This window comes from Prionailurus viverrinus, chromosome B1 (assembly GCF_022837055.1).
Source record: "Prionailurus viverrinus isolate Anna chromosome B1, UM_Priviv_1.0, whole genome shotgun sequence".
In the NCBI taxonomy this organism is placed as follows: Eukaryota; Metazoa; Chordata; class Mammalia; order Carnivora; family Felidae; genus Prionailurus; species Prionailurus viverrinus.
The window spans coordinates 82,990,511-83,011,176 of record NC_062564.1 but is presented as its reverse complement, the minus strand read 5'-3'; the positions used below and the strand labels follow the sequence as shown (position 1 = coordinate 83,011,176).

The window sequence follows — 20,666 nt, the reverse complement described above, 5'->3', positions numbered from 1 at the left end:
AGTATACTCTGCAGTCCTTACCCCATGCTTACTTACAAAGACCCGCTGGTCGAAACTGGAAGGATGGGAAGAATTTTAGGTAGAAATGTGGAAAAGGAGGAATGAGGGTAAAGAAATAGCATGTGAAGACAAGGACATTGCGGTGTGCATTTGTGTGGAGACCAGGAGACAGGTGGCAGGCAAAGGCTGGCAAACTTCTCAGATTGACAAGAATTTAAAGTTTAAGTAGAAAATTAGTGCAAAATAAAACACAAGGGTAGCTTCAGCAAGGCCTCAAATTCCTCATTTAAAATTTTGTTTCAGTCCCCAAATACTGAAATGGCATTTGCTATGGCACTTTGTACAAAGTACATTACAGAGACTGGAACTGAATCACATAATTTTAGGTTCTGGAAGGGTGTAATGAATGAATTAATATACTACCCAGAATATTAAAGATTCCAAATTTTCATGACTGTATCATCTCACACTTATAATATCTGAATTGTTCCAGAACATTCACCTCCTTTCTTTCTTACCCTCACAGCTCTGCCCTCACAGTTGTGCACTAAGACAGACTGAGACATCTGTATATTGAGGCAGGGAACATGAGAAGGTCCCTGTCACTATTCCCAGGGTACCAAGAAGGAGGGGCAACTTGTGGGCCCAGGACACATTTAGGGATACAACGGGGAATAGAGGTCCAGTCTCCTAACACCATCCTCTGTGCTCTATCCACCAAATCACATGGCTCTCCCAAATAGTTGACATTCTAACATGAAATGTTATTAGAAGGAATAAAAATAAAGTGCAATATTGGACAAATAGCCTACAATTTTGCTTTATGCCAAAACTTCCAGTAGCCGAGCTCCTGTCATGATGTGATAAAGTCAGCTCTTACAGCTGTTGGTTTGGGTTTGGTTCCCTCCTGACTTACAGTTGATAGAAGTCTTATCTTACGAGAGCAAACTCTTACAAGGACACATCCTGCCTATGAAATGCCTTAGTTTCCAACTCAGAAAACTAAATTTTCTTAGTGCTATAGGTTTTTTTTTTTTTTTGGCACTGGATGACCATGAATATTGGTTGATACATTTATTTGTGGAAGTTTTACATAGCTAATCTGTGGTAAAACAGTGACAAAAACTCACATCTGCTGACTTCCAACCCAGTGTCTTTTCTGCCAGGCCCTATTATTTTATGCAGAATGAATGTATAAATGGGGATCTTGCCTGCCCCACCCCCACCCTCAAAAAAATGTTTGGAGAAGGCTTTGGCTGTTAAGCAATAATATACTCAATTTTGCTCTTGAACTGAAGGATTGACAAACTCAATCTGGGTCAAGTTGTCATTCATTTTTCTTTTTGGGAAGGGTTTTAGTAAGCCAAAATAGCCAGTTACAATTCAGAAAAAATGAGCTTGCTAAAGAACAGAGTGGTTGTTGTGATAATATTTGAGCCTAGTGTTTTGAATAGCCCTCAATATTCTGTTTGAACTTTCTGATCCCTAGCTCTTAAGGAAGGGAACAGCCTGTTAACTGGTGCATTTAGCAGGTGAGCTGTCAAACGCAATGACCAGCTTCTGTTCGTTTATAGAGTGACATGCTCTGGTAGTTCCCTTGAAACGAGGTAGTCACACTTCTGCCTTTCCTTAACTTGATAGAATAATAGCTCCTCATTGAGTCTGACTTGAAGCTGTGGACTAGAATGACAACAGCTTCCGTCAGGAACCTTGAACTTTATAGCCTGGTTCTGTACTACCCAGTTTCTGGCCATTCTCGTTGTCCCAAATCATTGTTGAGGCAGCGGGGTTAGAGAGATAAATCAGCCTCTAATCTCGGCCACTGTACGTTCTTCAACCCAGATAGAAAGAAAGCAAGGGATGTTCATCTACATTGTCCCAGTGAGAAAAGAGGTCAGAGTTCCAGTCCAGTCCAAGCTTTGCCACTAACTGGCTGAGGATCTGAGTAAGTCACTAAACTTATCTGAGCCTCAGTTTCTTGCTTCTAATATGAGAGTAATGGAACAGATATCCTGTAAAGAATGTCACTACTCCAGAATCATGGAAATTTATATGGCTGAGATAATAATATTCATATTTAACACATTATGTATTCATTACATGCTGGGTATCCTCTCTTGCCACCTTCAAAACCTGAGAGCATATTATTATATATTAACCATTATTTGTAGAGGAGAAAAACAAAGATCAGAAACATTGCCTAACTTGCCTAAGAGATTCAGTTGATAAATGGCAGAGCTGGGTTTTAAATTCAGATCTATTTGACTGCAGAGCTGTCTGCAAAGGTCTACTATGATCTATGCAGAATAAAAAGAACGAGAGCCCCAAGTAAGTTGCTTTGAGAGATTAAATTCTCAACAAAGTATGTAACTACTCTCAAACAAGTCTTCACTTATGGCAAAGTAGGGCTAAGTGAAAAGATACAAAAATAATAACTCACCTTGTGTGTAACCTGAGGTGGGACCTCTAACACAGAAGGGCAGGGTGACATGCAGTGTCACAGCCATGTTATGGAAAGACAGATGTTTCTGGTTAGTAACAATTTGTTAGCTGAAACCTCCCTTTTTTTGAGCCAAGAATCTTTCAATCCACTTACTATGCCTATCCCAAATCCTCAGAACAAAAGAGGATCACGTACTTTAGGTGTGCCAGCTTTATTTAAAATATTGGCATTTTGGCAACTGAACTTCCTGCACACATTAGGTTTGAACTTAAGGAGTTAGGCTGGATGAGAAAAATTCTAATTAAAAGTGAAGGGGTGCCTGGGTGGCTCAGTCAGTTAAGCATCCGACTCTTGATTTTGACTCAGGTCATGATCTCAACGATTGTGAGATGAAGCCCTGCATAGGGTGTGGAGCCTGCTTGGGAGCCACTTTCCTTCTGCCCCTCCCCCAGTGGTGCACTTGCTTGGGAAAATGAAAAAAAAAGAAAAAGAAAATCTTATCCCAAGGTTCTCACACCACTGATACTTTCTGCCACTGGTTGAACAATGACAAATAGCAACAATAAAAACTAGATCAACATTCTCAATCCTGACTGCATATTGGAACCATCTGTGGTGCACAGGCATGAGATTCCAGTGTGCTGCCAGTGGCAGGAGCCATCGCTCCAGACTAAATCCACATGTAGAAGCTTCATTTTCCAGGGCTTTGAGAGCTACTCTTAAATTTTCTGAGGTTCTTATGGCACCCTTATCTACAGCTTGAACAAATTCAGAAGACAATTGGAGAGTAGCCTGATTTGCTTGAGAAATACTAACATTCACAATTTTCCATATTACATGATGGTACGTCTTGTGGTTTTGTCTTAGAAAAGCCCCTCTCCCCCTGCAGTTGATTTAACTACATGCAGTTTGCAAGGGTAAGCTCCTGAGTGTGTGAAACAGACGACAGGTGGAATGGCTCTACTGGGAAGGTGGGCAGTAAGCCTGGAGCCTCGCACCCTGTGTCCACTGCCAGCTAGAGGCAGCTCCAAGGAGCTCTGCGAGAACTTAGCTAGGAAATCCTCAGTCTCAAACTGACTTTTCAAATTGCAGAATGAAATCCCTTGTGCAAGAGTTGGCAGACTTTCTGTAAAGGGACAAAGAATAAATATCTGAGGTTTTGTGGGCCACATGTTGGTCTCTGTTACAGCTTTTGTCGTTACTGTGCAAAAGTAGCTATAGGCAACGTGTAAGCCAAAGCATAAATAAATAAGTGTGGCTTTGTTCCAATAATTATTGATAGACACTAACATTTTATTGATTTTATAGATTTTATTAATTTTTATTAACTTTCATTTATTATTGAGAGGCAGAGAGAGACAGAGCATGAGCAGGGGAAAGGCAGAGAAAGGGGGAGATGCAGAATCCGAAGCAGGCTCCAGGCTCTGAGCTGTCAGCACAGAACTCGACATGGGGCTCGAACCTACGGACCATGAGATCATGACCTGACCTGAAGTCGTCCGCTTAACAGACTGAGCCACCTAGGCACCCCGATAGACACTAACATTTTAATTTTACATAATATTCACATGTCTCAAAGTATTATTATTCTTCTGATTTTTTAAAGCACTTAAAAAAGTAAAAGCCATTGTTAACTTGCAGGCTATCCAAGACCAGTGGTGGTCTGGGTTTGGCTCCCAGGCTGTAGTTTGCTGGCTCCTGCATTACTGTATTTAGAATCTCTGGCTATGGAACTCAGTTGTCAGTATCTTATAGAGACAGTCCTTCAGATAATTCCAACATGTAGTTAAAATAGTGAATTCCTTCATTAATGGGCCTTGAAATCAATTCAGTGTGTCATTACTGGCATTAAAATAGTAAATTGTACAAAATAGAAGAGACTGCATCACACATAATAAGGATACTTATTATTTTGTGGAATTTTGTTTGATACATGTTTATGTATTTGTGCACAATGACTTACAGTATACATTCACTATGTCCTAATCACATGTGAATGTGTCCTAACGTTGATATACCTTGCTGTACCCTACCTGAATACCTGGCCTCTGGAGGGGCTGAGGAAATCAACATCCCATGACACAACTGAAATCCATTCAAGACACCCATGAGCTGTTGCCAAGTTGGCTCCACCCTAGAACAATCTTATCCAGCTTTTATAGAGTCCCTAAAAGCAGTTACAGTTTCTAAGTGTACTGCATCATTAAAATGATTTAAGAGTTCTGAGAGAGAATTCTTAAGAACATAAAGTTAACCACTGGGATAATTACAAATAGGTTATATACATTCAAAACAGGAGGAGGATAAAAGCAAACTGACCATAGGGTGTATGTCAAAACATCAGAAATAAATCATTAAAAAAAGAAAAGTGTGGAATAAAGGCAACAAAAGATACTACATGTCACTTGTGAGCCCATAAATGTACATAAATTAAATTTCCATATTAAAATACAAAGACCTTTAGATTGAGTCAAAATAGGATAAAAGGCCCCAACAAATGTATGCTAGATCACAAGGAGCACAAACAAAACTAAAGAATGCAAAATGTGTAAAAAAAAAAAAGTGCGAAGGTATGTTAGACAAATAAAAATAAATAAAAACAGGAATCAAAAATTTAAGATTAGACAAAGTAGAATTAAAGGCAAAGACACTTAAAAAGACATGGAGGATTAATTTATACTGTTAAAGGATCTATTACACAATGATTCTTAGGTAAATATGGGCCATTATATCCCCAAAACGAGCAACAAGAAATATAAAGCAAAAGAAGAAATTGACAGAATTACAATGGTTGTGGAACAATTTTAACAGTGATAGATCAATGAAGCAAAAACAAAACAAAACAAAACACTGACAGGACCTGAAAAATATCTGACTTGCAATCACAAGTGATTGATGTTGACTTTTCTGGAGTAATAAATCAATGAGAATAAACTTTACGGTGTGTCCCTACATTCCTATAGACTCATTTTGAAGTGACGTTGCTGAATTGCCTGACAAGATGGCTTTGAGATCTGTACGTGACAGAATAGCTCAGAGGACACCAAGAGGCATATGTGTGCAGTGTCTCTCCTAGCAAGATGCAATTTCACTGCCATGGTTCATCTTTCCAGTTGGCTTCAATAGATGGACTATACTCACTTTTCGTACTTTAGGATTATTTTCTTTCATTTGATTTTTAAGTGCAATCATGACTGAGAAATAAGTGGTAATCATCAAAGGTATGATCCTAAGATTAAAAGGTACCTAGCCCAGATTAAAAGGAGCAAAAGGCTAACATCATAGTCCCCCAATTAGGGCTCATTAAGTGCAGCAGCAGAAGACAAACCATCAGCTTTCATTATAGGCTCCACTTTAGTGAAAGCATAAGCAGAACACTGACAATGTTACAAGTCAGAAGAGCCAAGCCTGAAACAAGCCCATATGACAAACGAGGTAGTTTAATGTATTGATTAAGTGCTTGGATTCTAGAGCCAGCCTTTGTGGGTTCAAACTAATTTCCCTACTAGTTGAGGCCTTGGGCAGGTTGGCTAATTTCTCGGTACCCTTGTTTCATCTTTCGTAAAATGGGGATAATAATTGTTGCTTACCTTATAAATTACTGACTTAGTAAAATGAGTTAAAATATGTGTAAATTTTTGCACAAATAGAAAAGCTGTTCTTAAAATTCCTATGGAATTTCTAGAACCACAAATAACCAAATTAATCTTGAAAAAGAACAAAGGTGGAGGACTTACACTTCAAAATTTCAAAACTTATTACAAAGCAACAGTAATCTAAACAGTGTGCTGCTAAACCTCTTACTCAACACATCTCTGGAGGCAAAGGAAACAAAAGTAAAAATGAACTACTGGGACCTCATCAAAATAAAAAGCTTCTGCACAACGAAGGAAACAATCAGCAAAACTAAAGGCAACTGACAGAATGGGAGAAGATATTTGCAAATGACATATCAGATAAAGGGTTAGTATCCAAAATCTATAAAGAACTTATCAAACTCAACACCCAAAAAACAAATAATCCAGTGAAGAAATAGGCAAAAGCATGAATAGACACTTCTCCAAAGAAGACATCCAGATGGCCAACCGACATAGGAAAAAATGCTCAACGTCACTCATCATCAGGGAAATGCAAATCAAAACCACCATGAGATACCACCTCACACCTGTCAGAATGGCTAACATTAGCAACTCAGGCAACAACAGATGTTGACGAGGATGAGGAGAAAGAGGATCTCTTTTGCATTGTTGGTGGGAATGCAAGCTGGTGCAGCCACTCTGGAAAACAGTATGGAGGTTCCTCAAAAAACTAAAAATAGAACTACCCTACGACCCAGCAATTGCACTACTAGGCATTTATCCACGGGATACAGGTGTGCTGTTTCGAAGGGACACATGCACCCCCATGTTTATAGCAGCACTATCAACAGTAGCCAAAGTATGGAAAGAGCCCAAATGTCCATCTATGGATGAATGGATAAAGAAGATGTGGTATATATATACAATGGAGTATTCCTCGGCAATCAAAAAGAATGAAATCTTGCCATTTGCAACCACGTGGATGGAACTGGAGAGTTTTATGCTAAGTGAAATTAGTCACTCAGAGAAAGACAAAAATCATATGACTTCACTCATATGATGACTTTAAGAGACAAAACAAATGAACATAAGGGAAGGGAAACAAAAATAATATAAAAACAGGGAGGGGGACAAAACAGAAGAGACTCATAAATATGGAGAACAAACTGAGGGTTGCTGGAGGGGTTGTGGGAGGGGGGATGGGCTAAATGGGTAAGGTGCATCAAGGAATCTACTCTTGAAATTATTGCTGCACTGTATGCTAACTAATTTGGATGTAAATTTTAAAAAATAAAAAATAAAATTAAAAAAATAAAAATAAAAAATAAACTCTGAGGACCAAAAAAAAAAAAACCCAAAAAACAAAACAACAACAACAACAACAACAAAAATCCCACAACAAAACAAAACAAAACAAAACAAAACAAAACAATGTGCTGCTGCTCAAAGAATCAAAGGAATAGAATTGGGAGTCTAGAAATAAACCCACATTTTTATCAATCAATTTTCAACAAGGGTTCCAAGACCATTAAATAGTGAAAGAACAGTCTCTTCAACAAATTGTGCGAGACAACTAGTATCCTAATGCAAAAGAATGAAGTTGGATTCTTATCTCACATCATCTAAAAATATCAGATCAAAAAAAGGACCAAAGACATAAATATGAGTTAAAATTATAAAACCCTTAGAAGGAAACATGGGAGTAAATCTTTATGTTCTTGGATTTGCAGTGGTTTTCTTTTACAATATAGGACACCTAAGGCACATGCAACAAAATTTTAAAAAATAGATAAATTGGACTTCATCAAAATTATAAACTTTTTGTGTTATCAAAGGATGTTCTCAAGAGAGTAAAAACACGATCCACAGGATGGGAGAAAATACTTACAAATCATCTATCTGATAAGGGTCTTGTATACAGAGTATATAAAGAACTGTTATAATGTAACAAAACCACAAACAACCCAATTTAAAAACGGGCAAAGAACTTGAGTAGACATTTCTCCAAAGAAGATACACAAATGGCCAACAACCACATGAAAAGATGCTCAACACCATTAGTCACTAAGGAAATGGAAATCAAAGGAAATGGAAATCACAATGAAATATGACTTCACACCTACTAGAAAATAACAAGTGTTGCTGAAGATGTGGAGATATTGGAATCTCATACACTCCTGGAGGATGTATAATAGTGTAAAATAGTGAAGCTTCTGTGGAAAAAGTATGGCATTTTCTCAATAAGTTATACATAACATACCATATGACTCAGAATTTCTACCCCTAGATACACTCAAAAGAGAATTGAAAACAGGTGTTTAAAAAAAAAAACTTGTACAAGAATTTTTATAAAACACTATTTCCAAAAGCCAAAAATGTACACAAGACCAGTCTATCAACCGATGAATGAATAAATAAGATGTGGTACATCCATGCAATAGAATATTATTCATTCATAAAATAGAATGAAGTACTAACACTTGCTACATGCTAAGTGAATGAAGCCAGACATAAAGACCATGTATTTACGATTACATGTACATGAAATATTCAGAATAGGGAAACAGAGACAGAAAGCAAATTAGCTGTTGCCAAGGCTGGTGGGGGTGGGGGGTGGGGGGTGGGGAACAAGAGTTTAATGCATTTGGTACTTCCTTTTAAGCTTATGAAAATGTTCTGAAACTAGATAACAGCTATAGGAGTACAGCATTGTGAATGTATTAAATACCACCACTGAGTTGCACATTTAAAAATGGTTAAAATGATGAATTTTATTACATGTATGTCTCCACACACAAAAAATTAAATATATGTACCTGGCTTAGAGTAGTGCTTGGCAGTAGGTAAATGCTCTATGAATGCTGGCTATTAATCTTTGGAATGTAACTGTATACAGAACCTAATCTGTACTATACCCATCTAGAGATGGATGCACCAAAGTTGATTAGCTATACATAGAATTTTGTACGCTAAAAATAAAGATGGCACCTTCTTTTCTGGTGCTTACGTATAATAATTTGTATACAAAGAAACTCTTAACAAAAATCCCCAAATAGAGAGGCACCTGGGTGGCTCAGTTGGTTAAGCATCTGACTTCGGCTCAGGTCATGATCTCGCAGTTTGTGACTTTGATCCCCACGTCAGGCTCTGTGCTGACAGCTCAGAGCCTGGAGCCTGCTTCAGATTCTGTGTCTCCCTCTCTCTCTCTGGCACCCTCCCCTGCTCATACTCTGTCTCTCTCTCTCTCAAAAATAAAGATTAAAAACAAATTAAAAAAAAATCCTCTACTATAATTGGAAGAGATGATTCTTCTTCAAAATATCTTTCACTTAAAACTTGCACATAGTGATTAATGAATTATTTTTAAATAAAATGGGCAAAAATTCTTTCACTTTTTGATAGCAAATGCATATGTACTCACAAAGGTATTTCAAAAAAAATTATATATGACAAATGTAGGTAAAATGATCCTAAGACAAATATTAAATTCAGCATGATATTAGAAGAATACTTTATAATAGCCAAGTGATTAATACTAGGATGTGAGGTATAGGGCAATATGATAATATCCATTGATATAATTCATCATTCAACATATTGAAGAATAAAAATACTGTGAAATAAATAGAAACTAATAAGATGAACAGACATTCTTAAAGAAAACCAAACAAAAGTTTAAAAAGTATTTCTGTTATGTTAGGTATAACAGATACTTTCTTTCTTGTGACAACTGTCAGGAAATGTATTATTTTACCATTAAGCTATGGAAGTCAACTTTCAAAGTTTCAACAATGATGCATAAAAGGCATTTTATAGAATTTAAGATCTTTTCTTTTTCTTGATTAAAGCTCTTTGTTTAATGCTAGCAAGAAATTTCTTAACATAAGGATTATTTGCTGAAAGCCGCAGACATCATAATTAATGGCGAGACATTCATATTATAGACAGTTTCAAGACAAGGATGACTATCACGACCATTTTGCAGCATTAACTAACATAAATAACATTTAGAAGTTCTAACAAATGCAATATCATAAGAAAAGCAGCTATGAGCATTTATTTCAAGTGAAGAAGAAACAAAATTTCACTTTTATAAGGAATATGATTCTTAATTTTGGAAATTGAAGAGTCAACTATTTTAACCAAATAAGGTTAGCCATGTCACTTATAAAATGAACGTATACAAAGTGATAAATTCATCTTAGGCCATTGATAATTTGAAAATGTAATGAAATATATTTTAATTAAAACAATAAAAGGACATGTAAAATATCTCTTCAAAAGGAAATACATAAAATTTATCTAAAGTTTTTTTCAGAATTTTTTTCCGAATTTTTTTCAAACTCTTCAGAGGACATAAGATAGGGCTCAGTGAAAAAACATGATATATTCCCAATTCAAAGATTTACTATTACAAAATGTTTTATTTGCTCTGAGCCAATTTATTCATTTCATTCTATCATTCATTCCATTCTAGCCAAATAACCCTGGAATATTTTTATGTTGCACAAGGGATAACTTTCCCAAATGATTCTGAAACTCATCTGGAGGAATAAACTAAAACTTCTGGCTTCCAGTCAAGGCAAACTAGCTTCTTGCAGATCAAGCCTCCTGTCCACAACAAGTAGAAAAGCTGAGCAAATTTAACACATCTAGAGAGGGCATCAGAGCCTACCAAGACAGTAGGCTCTGAAGGTGGAGAGGAAGTACAGAGAGGTGAGCTTGCCATTGGCTTTCCCCTGAAGACATTTGTCTATTTTCAAGTGAGACCTGAGAGGCCCTGAAACTTGTGAGAGATTTTAATGGTCTCACAGAACTAGGGGTTCAGAGCCCACTGAGGAGGAGTGGGAGTCATGACAAACTCAACACGTGTAAAAAAATTTTTTTTAAGTTTATTTATTCAAGTGCTCTCCATACCAAACATGGCACTCAAAACTCACGACCCTGAGATCAAGAGCCATATGCTCTACCAACTGAGCCAGCCAGGTACCTCTTATTCTAAAAAAAACTTTTTAAAATAAACGCCATGAGATTTTTAAGTTGGGGCCTCCAAAGTGCTATTCCCTAGAAGTGTGTGTGTGTGTGTGTGTGGTGGGGGGGGGGGCGGGGAACAGAAAGTGAGCTTTCAAAAAGATGGATTGCTAGCTGCAACTCCGTTGCTCAGTTGCTGAGTGGATTAAGATGTTTCTTCTCAGTAACTACCCACTGGAAGCCAAGATCTGACCTGGCACTGGTTTGCCTCACCTCACTCACCTCACCTCAGACCTGACTCTGATGGATCCCAGCTATGTTTAAAATTCTGACATGTTATTCATCATTGATTTTTTGAATTAATTTTGAGTTTTTAAAAAATACTTTATGAAAGTATTTAACTTGATGACTAAGGTTTTGGTGCCCCCTTAAATTTGGTCCTGAGGTGAGTACCTCACTTGTCCCATTCTAATCTTCAGCCCCGAGTCCTACACTTGAAATTAGTGAATTTCACTGCATGCAAATTATAACTTGGTAAAGCTGTTAAACACACACACACACACACACACACACACACACACACACAGAAATGGTTTGTTTTCATTAGCAATCAAGGAAATAAAAGTCAAAACATAAATACACCATATTTTTCACTTAACCTTAATTTCAGATACAGATTTCTGGGACACAATTTGGGAAGAAGGTACTGAGACAAGATGCTTTCAAAATTTACTGATGGGTATATACTTTGGCATAACTTTTTGGGAAGCAAATTTAGCAATATTCATCAAAATGTTTAAAAAGTACATATTCTCTTTAATTTAGCAATATTCATCAAAATCTTTAAAAAGTACATCTTTCTCTCACAGAAAGATGAGTCTACAAGGATGTCCATCGTAGTGTTGTTTAGGTATTAAGGAAGGCACTTGTGATGAGCACTGGGTGTTGTATGTAAGTGATGAATCACTAAATTCTACTCCTGAAACCAATATTACCCTATATGTTAACTAATTACAATTTAAAGAAAAACTTGAAACAAACAAACAAAAACAGACTGTAAAGTAGAAACAACCTAAATATTTGAAACACGGCATAGGTTAAACAAACCATAGTTAGGCATCAGATGTAATATTGTGGAGCCATTAAAATGTTTTGTAAGTGTACTCATTAATATGGAATAGATGTTTTTTAAGTGAGGAAAAGTCAGGTTTCAGAATATTATACACAGTAATTTTTTTAAAAAAATTTTTAACGTTTATTTATTTTTGAGAGACAGAAAGAAACAGAGAGCTAGCAGGGGAGGAACAGAGAGAGGGAGACACAGAATCTGAAGCAGGCTCCAGGCTCTGAGCTGTCAGCAAAGAGCCAGACGCGGGGCTCGATCCCATGAACCGTGAGATCATGACCTCAGCCGAAGTCAGTTGCTTAACTAACTGAGCCACCCAGGAGCCCCTACAGTAATTTTTGAAGTACATATTTATAAACATGCCTAGAAAAAAACATCTGGAATATTTGTACCAAAATATCAACAGTGCTTATTTCTGGATAGCAGATCAGGAATGATACTCTCCTCTCTTGAGGAAGAAAGTAGAATATGTTGGGTAAGGCTGAGGGTTCTATGGTCAAACCTCCTGGATTTGTATCCAGCTTTCCTGCTCACTGACTGTATGTCCTCAGGCAAGTTTTTAAAACATTCCGAACCTCTTTGTTTCATCTGCACGATGGGAATAATACCTATTCCACAGAGTTATTGTCAGAATAAAATCCACGTAGAGGGCTTAGCATAGTGCCTGATATACAGAAAGTGTTCAGTTTGAACTAATACTTTTCTCATTTTTCTTGAATGAACACATGAAAAGTTAAATATATGCCATGACCCTTGTTCCCTCTTTATATATGGTTTTTGTAAAGGTGACAGTTCATTGTCTCTATCACTGGGTAATTGCTTAAGTTTAACACTTCTGTCAGTTATGTCGGTTTCTTGGAAAGAAACCCAGGCCTTTTGTTTGTATCTTCAAAGCAAATTGCCAAATTTGAGTCTGATTCCAAAATATCAGAGGAGATGAAGCTTTAGCTGAGATGATGTCAGGAATCTCCTCCAGCACCTTTGCTCTGGCAGTTGGTATGACGCCTGGGGACAGAGAGAAGAATGTATGGTATTTTATGATTTGGGGCCTACAATGGTTTTAGAGTCATTTAATTTTCTGAGACAGACATGGGCCTGGCTCCCATGATGTTACAGAAGTCTCTTAGTGAACAGTGTCCCAAGGTTCTATGCGTCTGCCACTTTTCTGATACTCTTAGCTGCTGGAGTATGGCTGTTGGCGGCTTGGGGTTGTGTATCACAATAGAATTGTGTGTCATAACAGCTATGTATGAGCTGTGTATTGTAACAGATGTGGACAAGTTGTGTATCATAACAGAAACAAGCCCTATTAAAAATTGAAAATGGGAAAATTCGTAATGATGGTGTATCTCCTCTGTTTGCCGACAATTCTTGCTTTTTTTCTCTATCAGATTCCTGAAATAATAGTCAGCAGACATTCTAACCAAGTTTATTTGAGTAACCACAATGAAATGCATCTGCCAGTATCTTGGTTTTCCTGTTCATATTTGTCAGCATTGCTTAATGACAGAGGCCTCTTAGAAAGCAAAGATTAGGGGCGCCTGGGTGGCTCAGTCGGTTGAGCGTCCGACTTCGCTCAGGTCACGATCTCACGGTCCGTGAGTTCGAGCCCCGCATCAGGCTCTGTGCTGACAGCTCAGAGCCTGGAGCCTGCTTCAGATTCTGTGTCTCCCTCTCTCTCTGGCCCTCCCCCCGTTCATGCTCTGTCTCTCTCTGTCTCAAAAATAAATAAATGTTAAAAAAAAAAATTAAAAAAAAAAAAGAAAGCAAAGATTATTTGTTCAGTTTACCTTTTACATTTTTTTTTACCTTTTCCTAATTATGTTTTTTTTTTTTTACCTTTTCCTAATTAAATATGGAGAAATGATGATAATGGCTGGAAATCTATTACCCACCACTTTTGTTAGTAACTTACGTGGTGATTGAACAGTCGTGGCCCTTACTGGTGTTTCGTGAGTCATTGAGACACTTTCAGTAGTTAGTTGAGAGGAACTATAGCCTATAAAGACAAGTTGAGGAAATTACTTAACATGTGCTTCCCCAAAAGGTTCATAGATGTTTTCAATAATCTTCTAGAAACCAAAGTAAAAAGAAATCCATCACAGGAATGCTAAATCTGGTTTGCCAATTTAAAATTAGTGGGTGTCAGTCTTGAGGTACCATCTCTTTTTTTCCTTCTTAGAGGGATCCTTCCCCAGGCATTCATAGTGAGGTGTCCGTTTCTGTCTAAAAACCCAATTTTACCCCAAGATTATGAGATTTATAGGTTTGGGAACAAGGCTACAGGTCATCTCAGGCTGACCTTTGGGAACTCATAGAAGTTAAGCGATGGAAGGGATTTTAGATACTATCTATTCTGTGTTTTATTCAATAGGGACAAGGAAACGGATGCCCATGAGGATGAATTGATTTTCCACAGTGAAACTAGTCTGCTGCAAAATTCTGGTCATTTGTTATTTCTGCAATTATTATTTATCGAGTGCTTACTATGTGCCTAGCAATGTGTGGGATGCATAAATAAAGACACAGGTTTTACTAGTAAGAAATTCAAGTAGTCCCTGAAACCCAGCTCAGAACTCTTCCCTACAACATCTACATGGACAGAAAGGCTCTCTTTTTGGATCGCTGAGAAAACAGAGATGGCTGTTTCTTTACTTATTCCTTCTAAGCATGTGCTTTTCAAACTGATGTACCTGCTGACATATGGAATAAGATGTCCAGGTTATCATGGTATACCTATACAGAGCTCTCATTTTGCCTAAACAAATGAAAACAAATATTCTTTCCTTCCTTCTCCTCCCTCCCTTCCTCTTTTTCTCCCTGCCTTTACTTGCTTCCTTGCTGATTCACCCGATATCCTAGGACATGTCAAGAGCTGTGCTAGATTCTGGAGATACACTAACGAATAAAACCTGTGATAACACCTGTTCCTTGGGATCTTCCAATTAAATCAATAAATTATGGCCTAGGATGCAAATTTTGCACAAATTTTAAAGTAAAACCAGGAAACTGAGGGTTTACTTTAGAGGGTCCTGGTTTATGAATTTCCTGGTTGAAGTGTTACAATAGTGCATTCTCAAATTCCTTCTTCGTGTCCAAATCTGATTTTCAAATAAAAGCATTGAACACACTCTTGTCCAGTGTCAGAAATGTTGCCTTTGTCCTTCCCCCAACTTTTGCGAGGTCAGCTTCTTCCAGTCATTCACCTCTCTTCATAAATGTCACTTACTCCAAGAAAAATTTCCTGCTACCCTTTTGTAAATCAGCCTTCTGCATTATGTTTATCGCTTTTCCCGGTTTAATTTTATTGGTGTTCTTTACCATTGTTCTTATGTTAGTGATTTACTTATTCAGTTTAGGGCTGGTGCTCCCTCTCACTGCCCTGACTGTGTGCTCCACAGGAGCTCACTGCTCCTACTGGCGTGGCCTCCGTGTCCAGCACCTGACACACACGCGCTGAACGAACAAATGAGTAAATGAATTCAGAGATTGGGAATCAAATACTTTCAAGAGAACTTACTCTCCATTTGGAGAATGACATCTGATAAATTTAGAATTAGGAATAGTGGCTTTACCCTCAAGATCTCCAGGGAAAGAAATATCATCTTTTCTTTATTTTTTCCCCTAGCCAAAGATGTTTAAACCACTTTCCAGGTTCTCTACTTAAACTAGGGAGTAAGGGGGTGCTCAAACACCTTTCCATTATTCCATTATTCCAGAGAATGTCTTTGGATGGTTTCAGAAAACGCAAAGATGATGGCAGCATTTGCAATGAGGGCCGCGGGGGGCCTTTGGGGGTCGCATGGCCTTGATGACCTCTCATGAACTGTCATTGAAGACCTTAGTACACTATCCACTTGAGCAGTTGTAGACATGAAACATTTATTTCTTCTCCAGGAAACCTTTCCAAATATCCCCCACCCCCTCCACAAAAAACTGGGTAATGTATCTAGTTCGATTGAGTAGGCCTTCTTTGCCCTCTGAACAGCACAGTACCTCTTTTCTTTTCTGTGTAATAGCTCTAGAAGTATTGGAATATATTTAAATATTATACTACATCCCTTCTGCTTGTTTTCTTTTCTTCAAGCTAAATGTTTTCATATTTTGCTACTTAAAAAAAAAGAGAGTAATTTTGTTAGTCTCCTGTTTTCCTGTAATTGTCCCATTTTCCCTGACTTCTCAGAAATCATCCTCACACACCCAGATTTGTTCCCTAGCCAGTAATTACTATCATAGCTAAATTATTTACTAATTTGCTATTCCTTTGTATAGTCCCTATTTCATTAGTAGGAGGCAGGTACCAACACTGTAGGCATTTTACAGATGAAGATAGGGAGGTGAAAAGAGGATAATTTGCCTTAATGTCCCCCAGCCTTTCAGATGTCAAACCAGGTTTGAGCTTAGTTCTGTCTCTTCCTCATCCCTATGCTTTAACCATTACACTTTTTTATTGGCTAATATATCTTAGAAAATTCTGGCTCCCTTCTCTATCTCCTAGAGAGTGTCCAGTAGATCCTTAGTATGTGCTCCAATTTGAGTTAGAGCCATGTATGAGGGCTCCATACATTTCAAGTAACTGCCTGCTCCTTATCTATGTATTTCCAACACGTAGACAATGCATTTGAGAAGACATTAACCATCACATTCTCAGAAAAAGGCCCCAAATATTGCTAATTTAATACAACTTAGTAATACTCCACATTATTTCTTTATCTTAATGAATTGATTTTGATTTCTCCCCAAACCACCTAACACTTAAGCCAATAAGCTGCTTTTTCTTCTTCCTCCATCATACCTCAGTGAAAGACCAAAGCGTGGGAAACAGCTCCCCCACGGATGCAGACTTCATGCTTGTAGCTTGTACTTTTTTGGCGGGTGAAGGAGATTATAATTTTTCACAAAACGTTTTGAAAACTGAGGATCACATATCCACCATCACTTTCATTAATGACCATTTAATTTAGAAGTTAACCTCATTAAGCACAAATAAGGCAATAAATTTATTCACACAGAGACATTTCTCATTATATTTGGTACAATTCTTTTCACTGTGGCGAGGCTTTGAACTGAAGCATGCTACTGGAAAATTGTGATCCAGCCACAATTACAGAACTCCTTAACCCAATTCCCTCTACCTTACCAGCTGAGTCCCAATAGAAATCCATCCACCAGACTGGGCTCTGAGATACTACTCATTTATTTATTCATTTAAGTAAGATAGAACTAAAATCAGGTAGTTTACATTTTAACCTATAATCTGACATCCACTATAACAGCATCATGCTACAAAAAGAAATGTACTTACCTGAGAGTAGTAATACAGTTAGTATTATGGTTTTTTCATACATCCTGAGATCATGAGCTGGCTCTCAAAAGTCAGTACCAGAAAACCACCAAAGACAACTGGAGTGCAGTCTGTGGCCCCAGCTGGGACTCTGTTATCTTTCCGACACACCTTTCTGAGGCATCAGTTGATAGGCCTGGGAGGCATTTTAAATTATGCAAATTTGTGAAACATCTGTCAATAAAGATACATGGATAGCAGCTTCACGGATTAAAGTGTTAAGTAAAATCTTCACTTCAGGGAACTGGGTGTTACATGTTAAGTCTACTTTGCATAAATTAAGTGGGCATTGCAAGGCAGTGGTCTCCAGAAGCTGCCCGTTTGAATGAAGAGGAATTGGACCTTGATGGCCTGAGACTGGGGCCCTGAGCAAGGCTGGGGTAGCTATCAGGGAGCTAGAGACCTTCTCGGTTTTCATGTAGGTGTTCTCCTGGGCCAGGACGACAATGACTTCTTACACGTGAAATAAATGTATTTGAGAGGTTACCTTACCACTGAGTGCTCTGGGGTTTGAAAGAACTCCCCAACTCACGACAAGCCACACAGCGATATGAGAGTACATGAAACACAGGGAAATTTGAATTCAAAACAGCATTTCAATTCAACAGCTAGTGCCCACATGGCTGCGGTCAGTGAATCATCTCTCTCCAAAATATGCCTCACTAAGTAAGCGTGAGTGAATGCCAAGGCAATAAATGCAAACGCTCAAAACCAAAAATAGACAACCCCAAAATCTTGTTGTAAAGCAGGTTAAAATGTGGGTTATGGAAGGCTGAGGCATATCCATTTTAAAGGGAGGCATAAAAAAACAATCATATGAATTAAATCTGAAACAGCTCAAGAAGGTGATCTCCTTCCTGTGAGAGCCGTGAATATCTTTCCTGTTTGACCCAGAAAATCAATTTGCTATGTCAGCAATTTGTCAAATAAATTATATGTACATTTTTACCCAAAATGTGGTTAAGAAACTATTTAGGAAACTAGTGGTTTGCAGCCTCAGGATATGGAGCCACAGACAAAAAAAATAATCATTTACTGGGGAAAATATGGAGATAAATGTTAGCTAACATCCCAGAGAGGGGTTCTGAGGGGATAAAGAAGGCACTGAGATGCAGACCTGAGGGGGAACTAAGAATGAGGGACACAGAGGGGTCTCTGAGAGACAGCGCAAGAATGTGAAAGCCCCAGAATCCTGAAGCCCCTCTGAAGCCTGTGCCAATTCATGCAAAAACAATTACAGCAAAATTTACAAATCATTAAATGTAACCAATATTCAGTAAATGAATAACTTGCTTAATTTAGTATTTGCTATGGCTGGATATCAGATTGGGTTGCAGAAATTGTTTTCAACAGATACTCAAATAAAGGAGATTTATTTTGGATATTATTATGATCAGTAAAGATTATGTCACATGATTTCATATTTTTAAGGAGAGAACAATTATCATGAGCCTTAAAAATGCTATTGCCCTTTGAAAATAGGTAAACAAGGGGCTCAGTCGGTTGAGCGTCCAACTTCTGCTCAGGTCATGAAATCACAGTTCATGGGTTTGAGCACTGCATCTGGCTCTGTGCTGACAGCTCAGAGCCTGGAGCCTGCTTCAGATTCTGTCTCTCTCTCTCTCTCTCTCTCTGCCTGTCCCACACTCATGCTCTATCTCTCAAAAATGAATAAACAAAAAAAAAGAAAATGGGTAAATAAATTAGTCACTATCCTCACAATGGATTACTATGCAGCTATTAAAATCATGTTTTCAAAAAATAAAATCAAATAATATTTTCAAAAACAGTTGATATGGAGACTCAGGATAAAAAAAGTAAGCGGAAAATGGCAAGATCCAAAACTGCATATACAAAAATAAAATCCTGTTTGATTCTTTTTTTTTTTTTCTTCTGTGCTTATTACCTCTGTTTGGAACACACTTACTGTCTTTTTACATGATCTACTTCTATTATGCTTAGGATCTCAATTTCAGAGCACTTCCTCCAGGAAGGTTTCTCTAACTTCCTGTCTGCATCAGAGGCCCCGGTTCTGTACTCCTATTGCACTCTTCTCTTCTCTTATCATAGGACTTAACATATTGCACTGCAGTCATCTTTGTGTCCTCACTGGACTATGAATTCTAAGTGTGCATGCCCTGCCTGTGACTATCTTATTTACCACTGAGTGCTTGGGGCACCGTTGACAATAAAGATTTGTCAAATCAATCAATAAATAAATATTGCACTGCAGAGAAAAGAAATTTCTTTCAGGCAATCTTGAGGAACAGAGGTGGATCTATCATCTATCTATTATCTATCTATCCATCTAGCTATCTGTCTATCAACTGTTTCCTAAATTATATCTTAGTTTCAGGCTACCCCCAGCATGGAAGTCTCTTTCTAAGGCAGAAGGAGAAAAGGAAAATCAGTCTAAAATCCAGCCTTCATACCTTCTTCCACCTGGACTGTTTGGCCGTTGAGAACACTTTTCTTCATGTGACCTCCTGCTTTCCTAGCAGATCACTTCATTAACCACGCTCAGAACTCCTATAGCACTTAGGCTAGTTCATTTGTTTTCCTGCATGGTCCTTTTCATTATATTTGTAAGTCTTATCTCCCTTGTTCTACCTTCAGCATCTGGCAGAATACCCTACAGAGGCTGAAGGGCAGTCAGTAAATTGCCATTAGTGCTGGCCACCAGATGACATAGGTAGTCACCTACATGAATATGAAGCCACAGGAAAGAAATGGGTGCTTTGCTCTCCGTCACTTGGAAGGACTAGTTAGCTCTTAATAATGTGGGGAGTGGGAATTGACCTTGGGTCAAGTATGGGTTTGTAGCTTCCTTCAGGCAGATATGTTGACACTAGCTAGTTTGATTAAAGACAGGCAAAACCTGTAAGGGTCTCAGTGTAGAAACTGGAGGTCAGACCCAGCATTACTTACACTCAGGGTGCGCGGAAGACTGTACAGTGACCTCTAGTGGCATGTCTATGTAATGGAAGGAAAAATGTGAGATCTCGAGATGCAACGGAAAAAATATACATCAGATTAATACTTCTCCCTTGTACGCATTTCCACAATCTTCTTAACATTCTTACTGAAACACATATTCAGAATCACCATGAAACCCTACTTGTAAGATACATCATGCAAAAGGGTCAGACAAATTTACATCTCTTTTGAGAATTTTGAGTCTATGCCTAAAGTAAAAAAACAAAT

General features: G+C 37.9%; 1 protein-coding gene across 2 annotated transcripts in view; it reads right to left on the bottom strand.

The window, feature by feature from the left end:
* The window catches only part of GYPA (glycophorin A (MNS blood group)), a 38,047-nt gene extending 20,430 nt beyond the window's left edge, over positions 1-17,617 (bottom strand). Inside the window, exons 1-2 of one of the 2 annotated variants that reach the window (XM_047857355.1) lie at positions 17,424-17,617; positions 14,034-14,117 (exon numbers count right to left, since the gene is read on the bottom strand). In XM_047857355.1, the coding sequence (XP_047713311.1) occupies positions 14,034-14,117; positions 17,424-17,466 (127 nt within the window). In that variant the 5' untranslated portion in view covers positions 17,467-17,617. The remainder of the gene's footprint in view (positions 1-14,033; positions 14,118-17,423) is intronic. The other variant, XM_047857354.1, reaches the window with a different exon arrangement.
* Between the last annotated feature and the right edge of the window lie 3,049 nt (positions 17,618-20,666).